The sequence below is a fragment of the Papilio xuthus genome, unplaced genomic scaffold (genome assembly GCF_000836235.2).
Source record: "Papilio xuthus unplaced genomic scaffold, Pxut_1.1 DF826115.1, whole genome shotgun sequence".
Lineage (NCBI taxonomy): Eukaryota > Metazoa > Arthropoda > Insecta > Lepidoptera > Papilionidae > Papilio > Papilio xuthus.
In genome coordinates this window covers 894,398-915,951 of record NW_013532534.1, presented here as the reverse complement: position 1 = coordinate 915,951, position 21,554 = coordinate 894,398, and the positions used below count along the sequence as shown (strand labels likewise).

At 32.4% G+C, this 21,554-nt stretch overlaps 1 protein-coding gene across 1 annotated transcript; it reads left to right on the top strand.

Moving 5' to 3' along the window:
* Nucleotides 1-637: 637 nt before the first annotated feature.
* On the top strand, nt 638-10,641 carry LOC106123428 (otopetrin-2). Its single transcript, XM_013319744.1, has 15 exons — nt 638-964; nt 1,494-1,667; nt 6,137-6,185; nt 6,469-6,540; nt 6,896-7,049; nt 7,456-7,561; nt 7,949-8,098; nt 8,189-8,342; nt 8,568-8,764; nt 8,846-9,005; nt 9,088-9,231; nt 9,359-9,464; nt 9,534-9,689; nt 9,819-10,068; nt 10,272-10,641. The coding sequence occupies exons 1-15, from the start codon at nt 815-817 to the stop codon at nt 10,590-10,592; spliced, it is 2,343 nt and encodes a 780-aa protein (XP_013175198.1). The 5' UTR covers nt 638-814; the 3' UTR covers nt 10,593-10,641.
* Nucleotides 10,642-21,554: the final 10,913 nt, after the last annotated feature.

Below are 21,554 nucleotides of genomic sequence, written 5' to 3'. Positions count from 1 at the left end.
AGCAATTCCGCGTTTCGTCTGATGAATGTGCGTCCCGAAGGTCTAATTTAGTCCTCTTTCTCTTCCCACCCTTTTTTATAAGGAAAGGATGGGAAGTGGAAGTGGACTTTCCGGATAAGAGGATACATATTTTCTTTCTATGCACCTCTTCTCTCTCTTCTATTGCGTATGTCTATGGGCAACGGTCACTTCGCTATTTCAGCGATTTCATGTAGCCGCTTGCTCGTTTGCCACCTTATGATATAAAAAAAAGAAATTTCTATATAACCACTAACAAACGTCCTTTATGGAGCGTCAGAAGGTTAATAAAATCTTTGTGCGCCATCCAGTTACCTTATCGAGGATGAAGATGTCTAAGTACGATAGCGACATACTATCAGATAACTTTGGCTGTTGTTTTTTAATTAAAATGCATTGACATAAAATTAAAAAACTTACGACTCAAATACAAAAATACAATTGTTATTAAACTTCTTATGGCCGTAGATCCCAAAAATGATAGAGAGTGAACCTGCCTCCACAAATTCACGGTTATGTTAAAAATTTAGTAAACACAGGAAGAAGTGACGAATTGATTACGATAATTACCGTATTATAGATATGTCTCGTTCGATATAAAATGATTACAGATAACAATAATTATTTTTTTAATATCACATTTGCAAGCAACAAATCGCACTTTGTGTCGTACAAAGAAACTGTTTACCGTGTTAATAAATTAAAATGGCGTTATTTTATTTCGTTGCATTGAAATAAAGGAAATTATATTTTTACAAATCACTTGTTTTTTGATTGTAACTAGTTTTATTGTAAAATGGCAGACCCACAAGTGGCTCACAAACAAGTGATGGATGAAATAGTGAATAGAAAGAAATTAGGTGATAAAAAATCTCATTCGGAAACATCGCTTCAAAATTTAGAAGACATTGACGAAAGTACTATTGACGGTGGAAAAGATCCCGGGGTAAGTTTTATGTAAATTTCAATTTTGACATTGAAAAGTACTGTATTATATTAAAATTATATATAGAAGAACAAACATTTTTTACTTCATATAACTGTATTATAGCTTACAGTTACATGTTACATCGTCTTTCTTATTGATTATGATAAAAAAGTATCTCATATATATACGTTAGAAATACGCATTTCCCGTGGGGAATTGAAGTTAAGTTGACGAGCTACTTCTGCTTGTGCCTCGTCTTGGAGGGTTTTTTAAAAAAAACATTACATTCTCAAACCAGACAGTGTAAAATTTAATAAAACAACAAAGTCTTTTCCATAAATGAATATCAAAAACATATTGAAATACGATCTAACACTACTATAACCACTGATACTACACAATATTTCGTATATTACAATCACACTGAGATTATAGGTCGAATTTTGACCTACATGCATCATTTTTGGAGACTAAAAGCTCATACGCATACAGACTTTGTGTATTTCTTACTTTAGTATGTCGCTGATTATATTATTTTCTACTTTAGGTAGTAAACAAAACACTAAACGGTGTTACAAATGAAGATGACGGTGGTGACAGGCGGCGGACGATGTCGACACCGGGCCCGGTGTCGGGCAGCCTGCTGACGGCGACCGCAGCAAGGGCCGCACGCCGCCGCCCGCCCCGTAGCGTCATGTACGCACCCGACCTAGAGCGCACTGTAAGTCTATGACACGGTCTCATTTATCATTGCTTCACATCTCCGTTTTAAATATCAAATGACCCAACTGACTGTATTGAGAAAACTGTTTTATATTTAACTAAAGTAAGCTACAGGTTTACCGTCTGGCTCTAGAGTTATCTAGATAAATCTTCAAAATTTCTGAAGCTGTTAGAAGGTTACAATGGAAAAAACTACAACTTTTTATAACTCCTTTATCATCCTATTAGTCTTAGAAAAATAACTTACAAGTACTTTGCATTTCGAGAACATAACATGTCAATCAAAATAAAAATGTATTAATTTGAAATTTAGTACGCAGTCTATTTTACGCAATATATTCAAATTATTACAGTTTCTTTAAAATAAATCCTTATAAATAGAAGTAGCACTTATTACAAGTGTTAGTGACATAATCACACTCATAGTTACATTTAACATGTATGTTCAACTTCAAAACAAGAACACTTTAAAATAACATGGAAAGTCGTCTTCAATATTTCAAGAAGAAATCATGTAAACTATTATCTAGAAGCAGCTTATTATCATTCTAATGATATTGAAATCATGTAAATATATTTGTAGAGGATGCGGTTTCATTTCTTTTTGTCCGACATAGCAATATAAAAATATTTTGTATACCAATTTAGTTGTGACCTGTAGTCTAAACGGCTGAACGTAAATTTACGAGTTAGATATCATTTGGTTTGAATTCTTTTTTGATTTAATAATAAACAGTAACAGAGATTATAGATTTATCATAAAGGAATTAGTTAATATCAATGTAGATAAAAATTACACTGTCTGGGATTAGCCTTTGTTACCCAACACCTTACATAAGAAGAAAAATTATTAACTGCTGTTTAGTCAGCTATCCATCTTATTTTTAATGACACATTTGTCTGGCGTAACATATTTTACTGACATGTAGCAATGGAATAATGGGGTAACTTACTATGTCGACTGAATTAAGGAAAAGAAAAGGTTTGTTTCCTTTATTTAAACAAGCTTATTTATATGGTAATACGGTTTGGAAAAACAGATATATTTATAAGTAATTTTATTCGCTGCACTTTTGTATAAAATGTTTGAAATATTACGGTTTGCAATATTTTTCCTTAAAAATCGAATTCCATTTTTTCATTCTGCGCAAGTCATAATACCAATCATGATTCAACGATTACTAATCAATAAAATTGTTTGACCATTGGACTATTGGAGAGAAAAGTCTTGTATCCTGTTACTACAACTTAATATGCTAGGAATGGTAAATTATATTAATATCGTAGTATGAACGCAGAATTTTAGTAAAAGTGTGATAAGATATTCTAATAATACTATTGCGGGCATTTCCCTGCATCAACATAGTTTGATAAGTAAATTATTTTATTGCTGTTATAATTTGCACACAAAAGGATTTACACAAAGCTCTTATCACGCATCATATCAATATTGACTTATTTTAGGAAATGCTTTCATGTAATGTTTTACTAATTTAAAAGGAAAATATAAGTAATATTTTTATTAATAGCATATCGACACAATTACAATTAACCACTGATATACACGCAGTACGGTTGGTTAATTTTTGGCAAATGATTTTGATTTTAATTTTCTTTTAATAATAGGTAATTAATATATTTCATAATTTTTGTAGTCTCATCCATATTTAAAAAATAGGGTGGATTTAAATACAAAATTAGTATCTAATAATTAGCCAGCGTTCAAAAATTGACGCGATAATAATAATAACAATAATTTGACACATGAGACACACACAATATTACATAACAGTTAAGTTTACAAATAAAAAAACAAGTTTCATAAATATTTTCACACATTAGTTGTTACCATTCCAAATAAGCTGGAAGCTTGTGCTAGGACATGGTTATCTACCAGACCATTAGGCTATTGTCGCTCGATTTTATGTATTATATAATACATAAAAACACATATAATGATCACATGATTTAACTTTTATTATATTTTCCATGAAACTAATATTGTTTATCATAGAAATCGAATTAATTACGTTTACATGATAAATAATTTGCGAAAAATGAACATTAAGAAATTATCATCTAAACCAAATAAATCATGATTAGGTTATCAATAAATCCACGTAATGATAATCTATACACGTAATAACTAATCTTTTATAAGATAAATTACGTTTGTACCGTAAGAGAATAATTTAAAAGGTAATGATAAAATGTCTTAAAGAACTATTAATGTTCAGTTCATCATCTTTCAACATGTTCAGATTAAACTTGGCTATATCTCTGCTATAAATATACGCGTATATTTGTGTAGGCAAGAAGAGACGAGAATAGCACAACTCTGTTAACATGGCTATACCACTCTACTTAATCCGACACCTAAGACCTAATTGCAAAACGATAAATAGAAAAATCTCGATCAAAACCTTCCTATAAACACATGCGATGTCATAGGCCGGTTGAACTGTGTGCCGTGTGACCCGGGCTATAAACTAAATTCGAATTTGCCATTCAACTCAGATCGCACTCTCGGAGACTGAAAGGTTTTCCGGACTAGGTCGCGAAAGAAATGTTAGTAATTTTTTTTAGGATTAATTATTACTCTGAACACAAAGTGCTGATTAAGATGTTTCTAGCTGTAAGTTTTCATTGTCGAAACAACTGTACACCAGTCTCAACCCTTTGTAAATTTATTTTTTTCTTTGGAATTTATTGACATTTTTTGTTTATTACAATTATTACTTAAATACTATCTCAGAATCATAACCTGATCTCCTTAGTGCAAGAGAAACTTTAAGTTTTTAAAAGCCCACCAATAATATTTGTGACAAGCTGTTTTGCCAAGCTTTCAAAGTAAATTTATTTTAAGCTCCGACCGTAGTTTAAACAACGAATTCGTATATATGGGCGCAATGGGTTGTAATGATTTTTGCATTCGAAACATGTGGATACGACTAAATTGAATAGATTAATTTATTTAATAAAACTTTAATTTTATCTACTAACTTATGAAACTGTAATAGTGGTTTTAGGAAATACAATAATAGTTAAGATTGCTATGAACTATTACTTCCGTTCATTTACATTTCAAATTATCAGTGTGATAAGTTATTTCTTGATTAATCGTAGATTAATCGGTCTATAAGGTTATGATTTATCAAGGCCAACTACTGTTATCGTCACTATGATACTGAATTAAACTAGTCTAAAAATATTATTAGATTTGTTTGTATTTTAACTCTGTGATACTTCATTTCATCTTCAAAATGTCCATCATTGAGAAAATATATGAGTGCAATCTGTACACACGAAATGGCACGTTTTACTAATCTTGGTGTTAAGTTATTAAATTATTTTCCTCCTAATATTTAGCCATTTTGTACTAAACAGTGAACAGAATTTTAAATCTCTTGTTACAAAAATAAAATGACAAAAAGCTATGTAGTTAAGGGCAGTACAGTTCCATAGTAGCGAGTGGACATGGGGCCTGTTTGTGAGGCGGGTCACTCTCGCGCAGCCAACTGTAAACCTTTTGAGTCCAGCCGGCCGCGAGCCACCCTCACCCCCTCGCGCGCCCGTCCACCTCCTGTAAATACCGACAGCCGTGCCGCCCCAACGCCTCACCTAATGAAAATTCGATCTCTTTATTTTTATATTCCCATACGTTGACTGCTAACTCACCGCTTTACCAAGCTAATAGAAATATTTATTGGTGTCGCCCGAATGCGATAAGAGCGGGGAATTACACGATATTTGTAATTTGATTTTCTTGTCGAAATATAAATACGTTAAGTATTATCGAATATCTAAAATCTAGTTCTAAAATCAATGATTTACTAAAACATCTACATGCAAATATATTTACGTATTTGTTCTAGTTTTTAAAGCATGAAGCTTTAAAACCTAGAACAAATACATGCTTGACTGAGAATCAAAACAGTATGTACTTACAATAAGGAATAGAAGGCAACATTGTAAATCTTCTTAACTATCAGTTCCAAAATACAAAAACTACACTGTGTAATCACTTTTTAACTTAAATCGAAAGCAAAGTTGTTTAGTTTTACCTTCAATGTCGTCACTGTCAGGTGTTTTGTGATGCATATAACTCTGAATATTCCAAAAAATCCTACTCGCACAATCACAGCGAGCAATTCTGAACCTTGAGTTCTTTTGATAGGTGATATATTTGAACAAACTATTCATTGTGTGATATGCCAGTTTCACAGTAATTATGCATATTTTTCTGTGAACGCTAGCCCAAAATTTGTAGCATAGGAACGTGAAACAGCGTAATGGGATTATTGTGAAATACCGGGCGGCGTCGATCGAGAGAAACAAGTAACTAATGAAGTTATTAATCCGATTTTATACGGCTTTCGTCGGAGAGAGATTTTAGCTCCATTTTAGATCGTCTGAATTATTAAAAAATATGTTCCTAACTTTCATTTGTTATTTATATGTTTACAGGATTCAACCAGTAAGAGAGATGATGATTCGATTTTAGGAACGCCAATAGGTAATATTGATATATTTATGAATTACACATTTACACAAAACAACATAAACATAATATAAACTGTTCGCTTTCCTAGGGTAATAAATTTCGATAAACATTATTAATACTCACAAATGTCATGTAATACAAAGTTAAAATTAATAAATAAAATTTTAATTAATAATATTTTGTAATTCATGAATTAAAAGAGAAATATGATATTAATCGCTGTCCGTCCTTGGTAGTAATCTAAATCGCGTTCTTCAACTGTCTTATCGCTTAATTATTTTACGTAAATTTCCAGGAGATCGAAATAGTGCTAGTCCAGTGTTATATAATGGCAATATACGTAATAATGGAGATGCCAAATCTTTAAGTAAGTATTAAACTAAAAAGTAATATAAATAAGTTTTATTAAAATATACAGATATAATCAATTAAAAAGTAATTATTGTAAGTAGTATGAACCATTTACAGTTAAAATTCATTTGAAGTCTTCAGTAAAAAATATCTTTTAAAAACATGATGGACAAGGACAATGGCAGCAACCCTGTATAAAATTGTTATCATAATACGTACAAAATATATTCTAATATTGTAAAATCTAATATCCTTCTGCTATTTGGACATCTATTACTAGCATCCTGGGATAAAAACATAAAAAATATTAACGTCCTCAATCCAAGGTAATACATTCGAGTTGTATTGATAAACTCTTTGTATATTTTAAGATAGCCTTCGTGTATACAACACGCTTAATGACGTGCGCGGTGGCACAACTCCTAGAAAACGCTCCGTGGCCACCATGGACGCGCAGTCCCTACGCTCGGTGGACACCCACGCACCTCCTCCCACCAGCCCAGAAGATAATAAACGACTTACATTGTAAGTATAAAAATTAAAACTTAAGACTTCATAATTTACGAGGTTCTCAACAGTAAAGGTTTATCGAAAGAATTAACTCAGATAGAACGACAAATAAAGTCAACAAGATAGGGAAACGCCAAACACCAAACATATATTTCGAGGTATTCAAAGAAGTAATAAGAGAAAGATACGTAGCTAATTTCCTTGCCTAAATTAAAATATCACCACCTCAAAGGCCGGCAACGCATCTGCGGTTCCTCTGGTATTGCTGATGTCCATGGGCGTCGTTGAACACCTCGGTGTTCCCGCTGCTCGTTTGCCCCCTTATGTTATAAAAAAAAAATATTACCAAACAGCTTCGTCTATGCCTTTACATAACTTAATTGTTATATTATTACTTTTGATTTTTCTTTTTTTATTCCAGGAAATATATGACATTAATATTGAGCGGTATGTACGCTATACTGCTGGTGACATTGGGTGTTATTTTCAACCTCGCTGATCCTTTTGTGGATATGCATTTAGCTACGGTAAAATTAATATCTTTTAATACTAACCACCGCATCCACAGTTGCTAAGTCGTCACTAACCAGAAGTCCTAGGGACTTATAAATATTTTCTTTTTATTAATACGTGAAACAAAATATTTGTACCCTTTTTTAAAGAAAGCGAATAGATGAATGTGAAATTTGATCCAGTTAAAAATATGGTAGAGATGAACGGCATGAAAAAAAATACATTTTTTTTTTACAATTATTTGCTTATAGAGTTTTGGTCTCCGATAAAGAACCCTTATAAAGTTCGAACTTAAATAAATTATTTTTAAATTTGGAACAATGACCACTTATATCAATAAATATGTAAAAAAGTTGGTTTACTTATTTTCAACATAATTTTTTATTAAATATTCTTTTCAGATATACTCATTAGTTTTAACTGGTGTTGGATTCTTGTACGTAATGTATTTACTATTTGATATTGGTAGATACAAAGGAAACGCACTAAAGAATCAAAAAGCTAAAGAGATTCATGAAGAGAAACTATCTGAATATTATAGGAAACGAGAAGTAAGTATTGATTGTAAAATAATTAAGCTTGGAGGAATAATACGAGTACATTAGATTTTTTAGTGTTTTTGTAACCTTTTTTTATTGTAGGAAGAGTTCGGGCCAATTATAGCAGGGGACCGCACGCCCGATAGTTACAGATCACTGAAAATACCATCTGCGTTGCTCGTGACACTGAAACATGACTATTGCTTCAGCCAGGGCCGGCATTCGGGTAGCTTTTACCTTAAATTGGGAGCTGCCGGTAAACTCTTATTGTTTTTTTTAATTCTTGATTTAGAAACAACGAACTGATACATTTCTTATCATTACTAAAATTTACTTTGCCGTAGTTTCTGAATATCTTATCTAGTAGTCACTTATTATGTGGACAACTTTGGAATGTATAAACATTAAACTCCTTCACCACGTTGACGTTTTTCTGTATTTCTTTGTATATGATTTTTAATATTGAATGTAAAACTTGCAGGTTTCGCTCTCGGACATCTTGTACATTCCGTTCTGCTGATCACTTTACAAATAAACTATTATCTTGACGACAACATTAACAATCAAGACTGCGTAGACGTATTGCGATTAGTTCTTGACGTCGTGAATCCATTATTTTCTTTCGTTCAACTATATTTTATTTTTAAATATTCCAACGTGATCATTTTGCGAGGGCAGGTGAGAGAACTTATCATCGTTACGCTAATTTATTGCTTGCTTCCTAGTGCTATGTTGCAATATATATTTCAATTTTTACAGGGTTTGGCGCATTTTGGTTTTATGCATATGATTGGAAGCAGTCTATGTTTTTGGATTGCGACCATTGTTCGAGAGACTGTGTTGGCGTTGACACTTTATGCGAATTCTAAATATGGAAATAGAACGAACGGCTATGAAGTCGAAATTAATTTAGATCCAGGTTTCTAAACGTTTTTTAAACAATACCTTTTTCTATTGTAACGAAAAGCTCTAATAAGAACTAATAAATCATTTTTTTTCAGTGTTTACATCAGCAGAAAGTCGAATTTTCGATATCAGTAATCTGTACAACGAACATTGCCAGGGATCCGGTGCTATATCCTCTGTATTTGAAAGTGTATCTCCATATCTGTACCCATTTAGTGTTGAATTCAATATTCTTATAGGTAATTATATAGTTTTATTATTTACTTTCCAATTGCACATAATATTTAATAATATAAGTTACTTTGTGTTCTTTTTTCAAAATCTGAATATTAATGGCACAATCAAATTGTTGATTTTACATTTTAGTTGCTGTATACTATATAATTTGGAGTAACATTGGTCACTGTGAGAACGCAGATGGAGACAAAAGTGAATCAAATTCAAGCTTAGGCGAAAACTATTCAGTATGCAAGTTAGTATCTTAATTAACTCTACTATATGATTGTGTATTTTTGCATATTAACCAATGTTTCTTTTCCAGAATACCAACTGCAAGTGAAGAGAACGATTACACTAGCAATATGGTTATTTATGCGGACTGCCATGCTTCGAACCGAGGGCTTTTTGTCGGCTTAATAATAATTGTTATTGTTTTGGGAATGCTCATTATTGGGTTCGTCTTCAGTAGTGTTGGCGAGTAAGTATCTTTTTAATTAATATTCTATTTTTGTTTAAACTTACAACTTAACAAAAAAAAGTAAAAGGCCTATTTATACTAATATCAGAAAAAGCGAACATTTTTTCACAACAAAAAATTATATTACAGTAATTTCCTGGAAGTGGGTTACCTCCTTAACAACTGCACGAAGCTGGGCCTGCACGTGATAATGCTGTTCGCCGCAGTCATAGCTTATAATCAAACGATCAAGCTTGATATAAACGAACATCCAATCTCCTTGCTAGACGATGTCCTACTTTTCATATGTCTGCCAGCTTTCTTCCTAGAATCCGTGCTGTCACTGGCTGCTACAGTGTCAGTAGAAAACATTATCAAATCCATCGATTTCGTAGTTATGGTAAGTTTATTAATCCACAAAATAGTATGAAGAATTTTTGTTTCCAACTCTGTATTTTTGGGTTTATAAAAGTGCGAAACTTTAGAAATTTTCAATTAACTTATTCCTAACTATGCTTTCGACGTTCGCATAGATTGGTGTCATTTTCTTTTTAAAGTCAATTAGGTCTAGTCTGACTATTTATTAAGTAAATATTCTTCCAGGTGGTACAAGTGATCATACAGACATTCTTGTTAGTAGACGGTCTTCGTCGCTGCAGTAATAGCAGAAAGCTGCGAAGAACGAAGCCGGGACGAGAGCTCATGATGTTTATGATCATCGCTAACGTAGCAATGTGGCTACACTACTCATTCTCTTACAAATCACCAGATAGTTTGGACGAAAGATATGAATTCTATGGTAAAATACTATGGAGTATACTCGGACATATATCTCTACCACTTATTATGTTCTACCGATTCCACTCCAGCGTTTGCTTTGCTGATATATGGAATTCTGCGTACAAACCTGGTTCAGATCATTAAAATAACACTAGAAATGTTAATAAATTATATAAAAGAAATGTGTAAATTATATTTAATGAATAAATTAATGATAAATAACAATTATATAACTTCGAGTTTAAATACACTTAAACCTATGTGTTGACTCCATTATTAACTCCAAATGAGGTCCTTTTAGATAATGTAACCCTTATTGCTCACACCGTAAAAATAATTTATATTCAAATCATAATATTATATAATTGTCAGATCTGTATTCATGAAACAAATTAGAGATGAAGTCTGAAGGCTTCTTGAACTACAACATATCTTGAACAGCAAACACGAAGTTAGAAAAACCATATGCTAGACCTTAAAACCGTGATTAAAAGCCATATACAATACCAGAAATCTCTCAATATACAATTGCTATAATGACGTAATAATAAACTATATTAGTTCATACTAACTAGCTTAAATTAGTATGAAACTTAATTAACATTGTTGATTAAAATTAATATATGATTAACACTGTTGATAATGTCACCTTTAATGTTAATATTGTTACACGTACGTGCACGCAGTTCGGCTACAAAGCACTATCAATGCATCGCCTTAGCCTACGGAGTCGGAGAGGCAGTGAATTAATTTCCCTCCGTGTAACGCAATTACCCAATATTAGGTTAAGTACTCGGACGGTCCAGGGGCAGACCGCACTTAGCTCCGCGACCTCACATACAAACTAGTTACCTCCTCGGGTCATCATGCACAGCATTTACTAAACATGTTTACAGCCACTATGTATTGTTACGACAAAATCTTATGATTATGTACAACACAGAAGTCTCTTATATAATTTCTTATTAATTTGGACCAATTGAAAATTCATGTAAGGTGTTTCTAATTTATCTAATCTTTCATAGGCACGATATAGAAATATTAATACGAAATATTTAAACAAAGAAATAGTCATATAAATATCATTACCAACATTATGAACAAACGTAAATGTTAGTTGTATCATCTTCAAAACATAGCAAATGAATGTAAACTGCGGCCCGGCTCAGCGACACACGGATATGCGCTCCGCTGACCATTGTCACTGTTATCTAATTGTTTCCGATCTTCCCTAAATAACCAAAAGCAGTTGAATTGACAATATTTTAACAGGTGAATGGCATCTTATAGAATTTTCGATTCCCGAATAATTGTGTCTTTTATGATCAAAAAAGTGTACATAAAAAAGATATATTTAAAAATTAATTTCTTACTCAATCGATATGAAGAGACTACTATATACTCCTCTACTTACGTAACTATAATAGCAACGCGAACATATCTCAGGTAAAGTGACGGGATTTTAATTGAAACACTGAAAAAAAAATGTAATGTCAATATCAACACATGACCAACAAATAACAACAATATGACCGTATATGTATTTAAGCCGTCAGATGTTATTGCTTGCACCCACAAAATAAAGAGAGATTTATAAGGGTGACGAAAGAGATAAAAGTAACTTAAGAGAACTAGTGACTAATTTTATTAGGTATTAAAATAGTTGGATATCGTGCATTTTTTTTATAAGTGCATACAATAAATCTAAGGGATATTTTTATCGGCGAGGCGTTTATTGAGTAAATAATAAAAGCGAATCAATTTCAGTATTGAAGCTCAGGTGACCATAGTCCATTAGCGTGTCGTTATAAAATGAATATCCTTTTTGTTTTTCACAAAAACACTTTAACTGCATACAATAATTGCATCATGAAAGCCTCTACGTACTTACTAATTAGTTGGGCGTAGAGTTTGTAAAGCTGAAACTTAATTGGATACCTTTTAACGTTAATTAAAATAAATCGAACATATAGGAGAATAACGATAAAACTTAATTTTGTTTAAAAGCAATTGACTTTTAAACAAAATTATTTTGTTTTAAACTTTCTCTATGTCATTTTGTAACATACTCTATCTGTTTAAACAAAGAATATTCGACATTTTCCTAAAATTACTCCACTCTTTTCATGTTTGCCTGGTTATAAGTTTTTATTTAACTTCTTACTTCTTTTGTCAGTTCGTTGGAGGAAATCTTTAAGGTAACAAACTTTTTCATCTCCTATTAATTTAAAACTCGGTATGAAATTAATTTTAGCTTACTTTTAGCATAAGCTAATTTTTTTGCTCAACGCAAAAACTATAATACTATTCTATTATAATAAAAAAGTAACGCAAGATAGAACTAAGGTGACCTTAAGGTTACTAAATGTTTTATAGTAAGGGATTATGAATCTTGTGACAATACAAATCTAATAAAATTGTAAGCCGGTATTAAAATGTAAGCGTAGGTGGCAAAAATTGTAACGTATCATTTTCATGTGATGAATATCGTTTGTAATTAAAATAGCTATAATTTTTTTGTACACAGAGGTCAAAAACAAAACAAAAATAACTGTAATAAATAAGCGCAAAGCGTGTTTTATGTGCATTTATCAGAGCAGAATAGATTATGGTCACGCTTGAGGTGAGGTCAGGCGCCCGCGCAGACCGGAAGGGCGCGACTCGACGGCGCACCGGAAACGTCCCCGCGACCCGTGACATACGCGCATGCATACGCGTTTTGTTTATCCACTACGACACACGTATATCAAGCCTTTTTTTAATTTATAAATTATAGTTCTTTTAAATTTAGATGTGTGAAAAACGTTGTATGCCGGAGTTTGTGTTAAAAACTATAATAATAAAAACGTGATTCGCAGTATTAAAAGCGCAATCAATGTAATTATGTAGGGATAGTGAAATACTAGTGCGAAGAGGAGTACCCTCAAGTTGAGAGATTGACGTTAAAGGCCAATCTCCCCCTCTCGACGAAGGTAAGTGATTCACTTGTCACTTTGTTGTTTTTCCCTTGTTACTACATTTATTCGCATCAACTACATTTTCTTTATATTGTGAACCAAATTGCTTATTGAATTTGCGGAGAAAAATGTTTTAGATTTTTCGTAACAAATCCAATATGTCACCCGTTTCATATAAAATAAAGTCCTCTGTTGGATAAATTGTAGGAAATCTTGCGGGAAAATCTTCTCTTGACCGATTTGTAAACCTTTAAAAAGTAAGATAAAACACAAATACATTTTTCTCTGTGCATAAATATCGATAAAAATATATTTAAAAACAAATTTAATTTAAAATAAAGGATGTTTACTTTTCCGGTGATTAACCGTGTCAGGATAGATTTATTTACATTTACACGTAGGCGGAATTTTAGTAGCATTTGAATTATTATGTAATTGTGATATTTGACATAGTCAAATCTTAAGCCTATTTGAACAGTAAATATATAAGGAAGCCAGAAATTACTTAACATTTTATATACCTAAACATATTGAAATACATCACTCAAAGTTACATTTGTGATCTTCTATGCATAAATAATAAACGTAACAAATACATTTAAGTAATAATTCATTTGGAGCGGAAAATCGAATTAAATACTTTGACGAATAATTTACGTTGGTTAAAGGCACCTTGATAAACTCAGACATGTAGTATATGAACGACTACAAAGCACCATGGCGATTTATATCTCCGAAAGACAAATTGCCATATGCTGTAATATGACTAAGCTAATCCTATTAAATTTATATACTGATTTTACATATAATTTAAAATATCGTACCTTTGCGACAATCCGCTCCGTCGAATTCCAAATCACGCTCTCAATATTGCGACAACCTGAGTATTTCTTATCTTTAAAACAATATCATTGTAAGAAATCTCCACTATGCGACTGTTTAAATCATTACACGAACTCTCAATATGATAAATGATTTATTTGTATTTAACTTGTGTATTCAGTTGAGATGTAGAGTAAAATCTGTTAAGAAATATATAGCATCAACATTAAAAAGGGGTTTATTATTTATTTATGAAATCACAAAGTGTTGCTCTAAGGCGTTGTTAAGCCGTACTTAGTTCGTCAGCTCGACTTCTCGGGCTGGTCGATGCTGATCAAAGACGCGTCGCCGCTCGCCCGGAAAATTGCCCCAACCCAATGAATATTATTAAACTCTTCAATAGTTCCGTGTCCCGTGTAGTACATTATTGTTAGGTTAAGTCGGGCTCATATAAAACAACTCCGCATTTCAAACAAGACTTCACACAAATTCTATTATAATTAATTTTATTTTTCTACATACATTTCTTAATAAAATATTCATTGCTGTCGCCATCGGGTCGGATAAACCAGTTTCGAATACCTTCTTGTACATGTCCTCTTATACACAATCCATCCATACATTCTTCGATCTTGCTCTATTCCTACAGCCATCCACATTGATAAGAAATAAATAAGTTTCTTATTAGCTGTCGCTCGCGACTTCGTCCCCGTGGAAGTAAAAAAAAATAGTAGTCTATGTTCTTCCACAAATATGCCAAATTTAAGCGAGATTCATTCAGCAATTTGGGAGATACCTTCTAAAAAACATGCATCCATCGATTAATTCAAACATTCGCATTTACAATATTAGTGATTGATTGATTTGCCTGTCTCCCAATATTAAGTCTATATACTGTCTTTTTATGAATAATAATGTTATATTTATAACAAGTACTATAATTATGTGAGCACTGTTATAAAAGCATAATATTATCTGTGGGGAGGCATTCATTTAATCAACGAGCAATGTGTCTCCACGCTCCGGCGATCATATTTAGAGATATGTGACGATCCAGCGGCTGCCCACTGAACCGGCAGAGGATGTGAGTTATTAAGTGGTACACTTTCAGGTGATCTGTCGAGTGAGAGAATCGCGCCCCCGCCGCCGCCATGTCGCCGCGTTACCCCTTGCCCCACCCTGCCGCTGTGCTTCGCCTCTACCCGGTTCCCACTGTCGAGCACGGCTCTAGAAAAAAATGATATTCAAATATTTTCACGACGAAAATTATCGTTAAAAAGATGCAAACTACCAAAAGCAGTGTATTCCAAAATTGAAGTTATCACAAACTAAAAGGCTATGAAAGCTTTCGATATTTTAAAACCAAACAAAAACATATTTCAATTATAGTTTTTCTGGTAAGTAAATAAAAAGTAAAACAAAGCAGTTAGTTATTCATAGCCCGCAATATTGCCTGAACGCAAACAATTACATTACCAATTTCCGAGCTCGCGGGAGAATAAATTGAGTTGTATTTCACAATGCACTTAACGTACAGCCGATATTATGTTAAAAGAGAATGGACTCACGCAATATTATTAATTTTTCATTTTATTGAAAACATTTGAACAACATTTAGCCGCCATTTTAAAGTCAAATATTATAGCTGTCGAGGCGTAAATGAAGTTATACAAGCTTAGTGAAACAAAGCAAAAATATATATGTAATTTAATTCTCTTGTTATCATTTTTTTAATAATTACTTAAATAAAAGCCATATCCATAAATGTAAAACAAATGTATATTACGTGTTGGTGATTCGTGCAGAGGCCCAGGTGCGACTCATCCGGTCGTAACGACCCTCTGATGTTGTTCATATCATATCAAACGTTTAGAAGCGATACACTGATTCTGATCAAGTGGATTTACCTGTTAAACGTGTCCTGTGAACGCAGACGGTTATAATCTTATAGGGACAGTTATCATGTTTGTTTTAACAATTATTATTATTTGAAAATTAAACTTTGAGATTGAAAATAATCATTATAATGTCGATAGCTTTTTAATCTATCTGTTTAGTTAAATCATCATTCATTTAGTTCAATCATTTAGTTATAAAATCCAACATTATTAAAATGTAATTTCACAACTAATATTCAAAGAAGTGAACCGATACCACACAAAGTGAAAACTGCTTCTGAAAGTAAAACTTAATTAAGTTTCCTTGGTCCGCGAGCAATTTGTTTATACTGCACCGTTGCCTCGAGTCATATCTAAGTCATATTTGAGACTTAACTAAGATATTCTTTAACATAATTTTACACCAACTTTTATATAACATTATTTAAAATATATAAAACGAATTAATTTTACTTTACACAAACATAAACATCCTATTCAATATTAAAAGCTCTCCTAAAAAATTCTATGTTCAAATGGATATGAAGAAGTAAACGAGCAATTCTATGTTTAACTTTTTAAATTTATCTTAAATATGTTAGTTGGCCTAATTTAATAATCACAAAATCTAGTTGTCGATTTCAGTCAATATTATAAATTGAAATAAAATTAAGTTGATACATAATATATTTTATTTGAAAATCGCTACAATTCTCTTCTTTTCTTTTCAATATCTTTAACGACCCTTATTTTGCTTTTAATAGCAATTAAAACACTTCAAAACGCTTTCGTATATTTTAGATTTTCACAAATACCAGTGAGATATGTATATTGAAGCAATTCACCAATCTATGATTGATGCGTTTTGTCTGTACACATAGCTTTTTTATTTATTTTGGGGCTGCAGCCAGTCGATACAATGTACGCTCACTCAGCATTGTTAACACACAATGATGACATTTATTGAAATGGCAACAAATTTACTGTACATTTTTTTATACTAGCTGTCACCTGCGACTCCGCCCGCGCGGAATTAAAAAAAATCTTATTTAGTAGCCTGTGTATTTACAGGCTATGTTCTACATTTATACCAAATTTCAGCAAGGTCCGTGCAGTCGTTCTGGAGATACCTTCGAAAATACATACATACATGAATCCATCCATCCAAACATTCGCATTTATATTATTGGTAACATGACAACAAACACATGCAAAAACATATTTAAGAGCTTCTGCTTTACTTATTTTAGTGTGAACTTTGTACAAAAATTAGTGAGTGATTTTTACTGATGCATCATTCATCATATATTCATTGATAGATGTTTATTTATCACACGGATCACACTAAGGATGACATGGGGTACACATCAAGTAAAGCATATGCACATTTCTAATGTTTTATATGTTACATTGGACTTCCGAATTTCATACTGTGGGATTATAATAATATAATGAAATCAGAATTTAAAATGAAGATATTATGATTAAGTTGCAATAATAAACTATCAGGTATAAATAATAGAATTAATTTTATTTTTTAATAAATAGTTAATTGTGATTTAATGTAATAGTAAACTGCGGTGTTCTATAAAATTTATTTTACGTGACCATCATACCGTGCGATCGACCTCGTGGAAATTAATTACCCACAACGTGAGCACACAAAGCTTATGTGGCACTGTATCACAGCCTGCAACCGGATGCGAGCTCCATTGGCCCCTGTAAATCAATATCCGGTGGGCGCGGCTGTCACCGGCTCTCGCCTCCATTTAAATAAAACTCCGCTAACAACATCCTCAAGTTAGATGCACAGCATCTACGGTAGTTAGCCGCTTCACTATACGTTAAAGCATCCACGTCTCAGTTAAAATGTACCTGCCTAACTTTTACTTTAACTTAAATATTAAACTATATTCATGTTCCAAATGAAGACTTGTTTCTACTTATTGCAATTTCTTCTCTTCGATGTTTTATGACTTAATTATTTTCCAATATGGACTCGTCCTTCCTTGATGAGATTAGAAAGGTTTTTGGGTGGTTTATAGAACATTTTTAGCCACGTAAAAATATTACTATTTTAGAATAAAAGACCTAAGGGAGCTCTAAATCGAGGGCTGGGTCGAGACGATTTGGAGTCGAGAAAAGGTGAGATTTTTTCTGTCGCAGGCCAAGAGCCTTTTTGAATCACTGCGTCACTCTAATCTTACTAATATTATAAATGCGAAAATCTAGATGTATGAATGGATAGATGGATGTTTGTTTGAAGATATCTCCAAAACGCTAAATGACCCCGTAATTTGACATAGATGTAGAACATAGTCTGTAAGAACATATAGGCTACTTAAAGGTTTTTTTTATTTGGGCGTGATGGAATTGCGAAAAATGGGTACTTAGTTTTAATTCTACTTTATAACGAAAAAAACTATTCCAAATGATTAAACGTTAAGAAATCGGCTATGAACGAAGCCATAAAATTTTAAATAAGTCAAAAACTTTCCACGAAATGATTAAGTAACTGTGTTTCATTAAAAGTTTGTTATCGAATGGAAGTTCTGTTACATCAGACCAACTCCGAGAATCTTCTACGAATGTCGGCATGTTAATAAGGATATGCGTTTTCCTAATTAAACTTTAATCTGAAAACATTTAACACGACCTCAACATGCCACGTTTATTTATGTTTTAAGTTAAATAATATAGTACTATGGAGCATTTGTAATAGAAATATTTGTACTACTGAAATTTTACAAACGCTGAAGTTGAGATATTTTATAAAAAGCGGAGGTGATGACCCGAATTTAACTAAATTTTTATTAGGACAAATCGAGTATCTTAAACATTCTATCGCATTCATCTGTTTCAAAACCCTCTACATTTTTTTGTTAAGAAATTTAATTAAACATTAAAAATCAGTACATAAACAAAGGCAAGGAGTGTAAAAGCATATGTCGGTGTAATGAAGATTTGAGGATAATCGAAAGAGCGACGCTCGGTAGACGATTTATTTGCAGCGCGACCGTCCGGATAATAATGCCTTTAACAGCGCTTCCGGGCACAATCAGTCGTGTTCTAGTGGTCGAGTGCACTTGAAACTACGGTAATTTAACACACGCTTCCTAATATTCACTTACATAGTTATAAAATACAACTTTTTTTTTCATATCACCATAATTTCGTGTATACTTGTCTTGTAATATTTTTTTATTCCAATGATAAAAACTTCAAAGTTCAAGAGCTACACATCTATCAATATATTCAGTAAGCTTATTTTATATCGTACCATGTAGAATTCCACGTACATTTTAAAAATAAAAAAAAATGTTGATGTTCCGAAATGACGTTATTTTTGTTTTTTATAATTAAATTTAAATTAATTAATTTCAATTCCCGCCAAAAGTCTACTTTTGGTCATTTTAAGAAATAAGTACTGTACATATGCGATTACTGGAAAGCAATAACATAAAGTGGATGCAAACGAGGCATAAAGTTCGAACCACCTTCGAGTCATGCTGTTCGGTTGTTGATAGACTCTCGACCTCACATTAAATGTTGTCTAAATAACCTATACGTCCTCCATTTGTAAATACAATGATTTATGGTTATTTTTGTTTTTAATCACTGATATCATGGTTTTGAAACACAATAACACAATACATTTTTTTATAACAGAAGGGGGCAAACGAGCAGCGGGAACACCGAGAGGTTCAATGACGCCCATGGACATCATCAATACCAGAGACGCGTTGCCGGCCTTTGAGATAGTGATAAGATCGCTTCTTTGAGGACCCTAAGTCGTAGCGGTAACATAAAATGTTTAATATTTATTACAGCTATTTATCTAAAAATAGATTGGTCTAAATAGTCCGCAACTATTAAAATTAAATGACTATAAAATTATTTAGAGTAACACATTCTCACTACTACAGCCTTAATGTAATACGTATAATCTCCTAATCAAATAAAAATAAAATTACAACTGCATTTTACTTTCTAATTCAAACAAGTGATTTTCCTAATAACCGAGTTATATCCTGGCAGGCGCGTCAATAAACATCACAAAATAGGCCCATAATAAATATGGAATAGGGTTTCCAATCAAGTCTACTTCGCGCCACCCCAACCACCCTGTCAGGTGGGAAATGTAGACCTACATATTTTTAGACAGACTAACTGCTTTAAGTCTCAATGTCCAAAATAATTAGCTTAGTAAAACTTATTTTTAAATAGAAACATATTTTAAATCATTACAACTATTATTAGTGTTTTATAATTTGTCAAACCCGTAAAAGCAAATGCTGCAGTGATGAATAAGATAGTAATAATCCGTTGTAAATTTTTCCCATATCCTGCAAGAAGTTAAAAGTAAAAAGTACAACTTTAGTTACAATTATCATTTATTAAAATTCTACTTATTATGACAATTCTCATAACTTTAAATGGGTCAAAACCCTTTTTTAGTATTGTAGAAGTAGTAATTAATGTCGGTTGTTGTAGCATTCGTAGCGCTATGCTCGTTGAGGTGGCGGCGGTCGGTCGCATGTAGACAACGCTACGACGACGCAACGCGACGAGACGCCTTTACGACAAATTTTTAAATTGTCTCGCAGCCCTACAGCCGTCCGCTACGCTTTGGTTTATATGCGTAGTTTGTTTCAATACATAACCAATGTAATCGAAACACTTACGTTATTCACTGTTCAATATATCTTCTAATAAATGAAAATATTTTAGAATCATCTACGAACAAACAACTTAAATTTAACTTTCAAGATATTATTTGCGTAAATATGTTATTTTTTCTTCCGCAACTAATCTATAAATACTATAATCTTTTAGTAACCCAAAAAATCTAAGACTCGTACTTGTAAATTATATGATAACTTAACTCTTAACTATATTGTATGTAGGTAACAAGTTTAGAACAGTGTAGCAAAGTTGAAACAGGTAATGGCTACAATAGTGACCGGCACTAGATAGAAACTACATCAAGATAATGTAGGACACCACTTTGAAAGTTTACCTCTCCTCCCACCAAGCCCAACATATATCCACATAAACGATACCAACTATATGTATATCATTACTTAAACGTATATATAAACTTGCCCACTATTAATAAAATATTGTGTCTATCATTAAGAAAACATTGCAGTGATAAAATATAAACAATTAAGCGCTGAAATATAACATTTGTGTTATTGTATGAATGCAAAATTTGAATCTATATTTACATAATTCAGGCTCCTGCCGGAATCATTCCGCGCTAGTTCTATAATACACAAAATGAACGTATCCCAAGATCCCTCTTACAAATTGAACCTCACTACGGCCTTATTATGGTAAGATTGGGTCGGTTGAGATGTTGGTACCGTTCCCCCCTTACCCCCCTTAATATTTAATTAACTTTAAATAACTCGAAATTGATTGGAAAGTTTATGCTAATAATAATA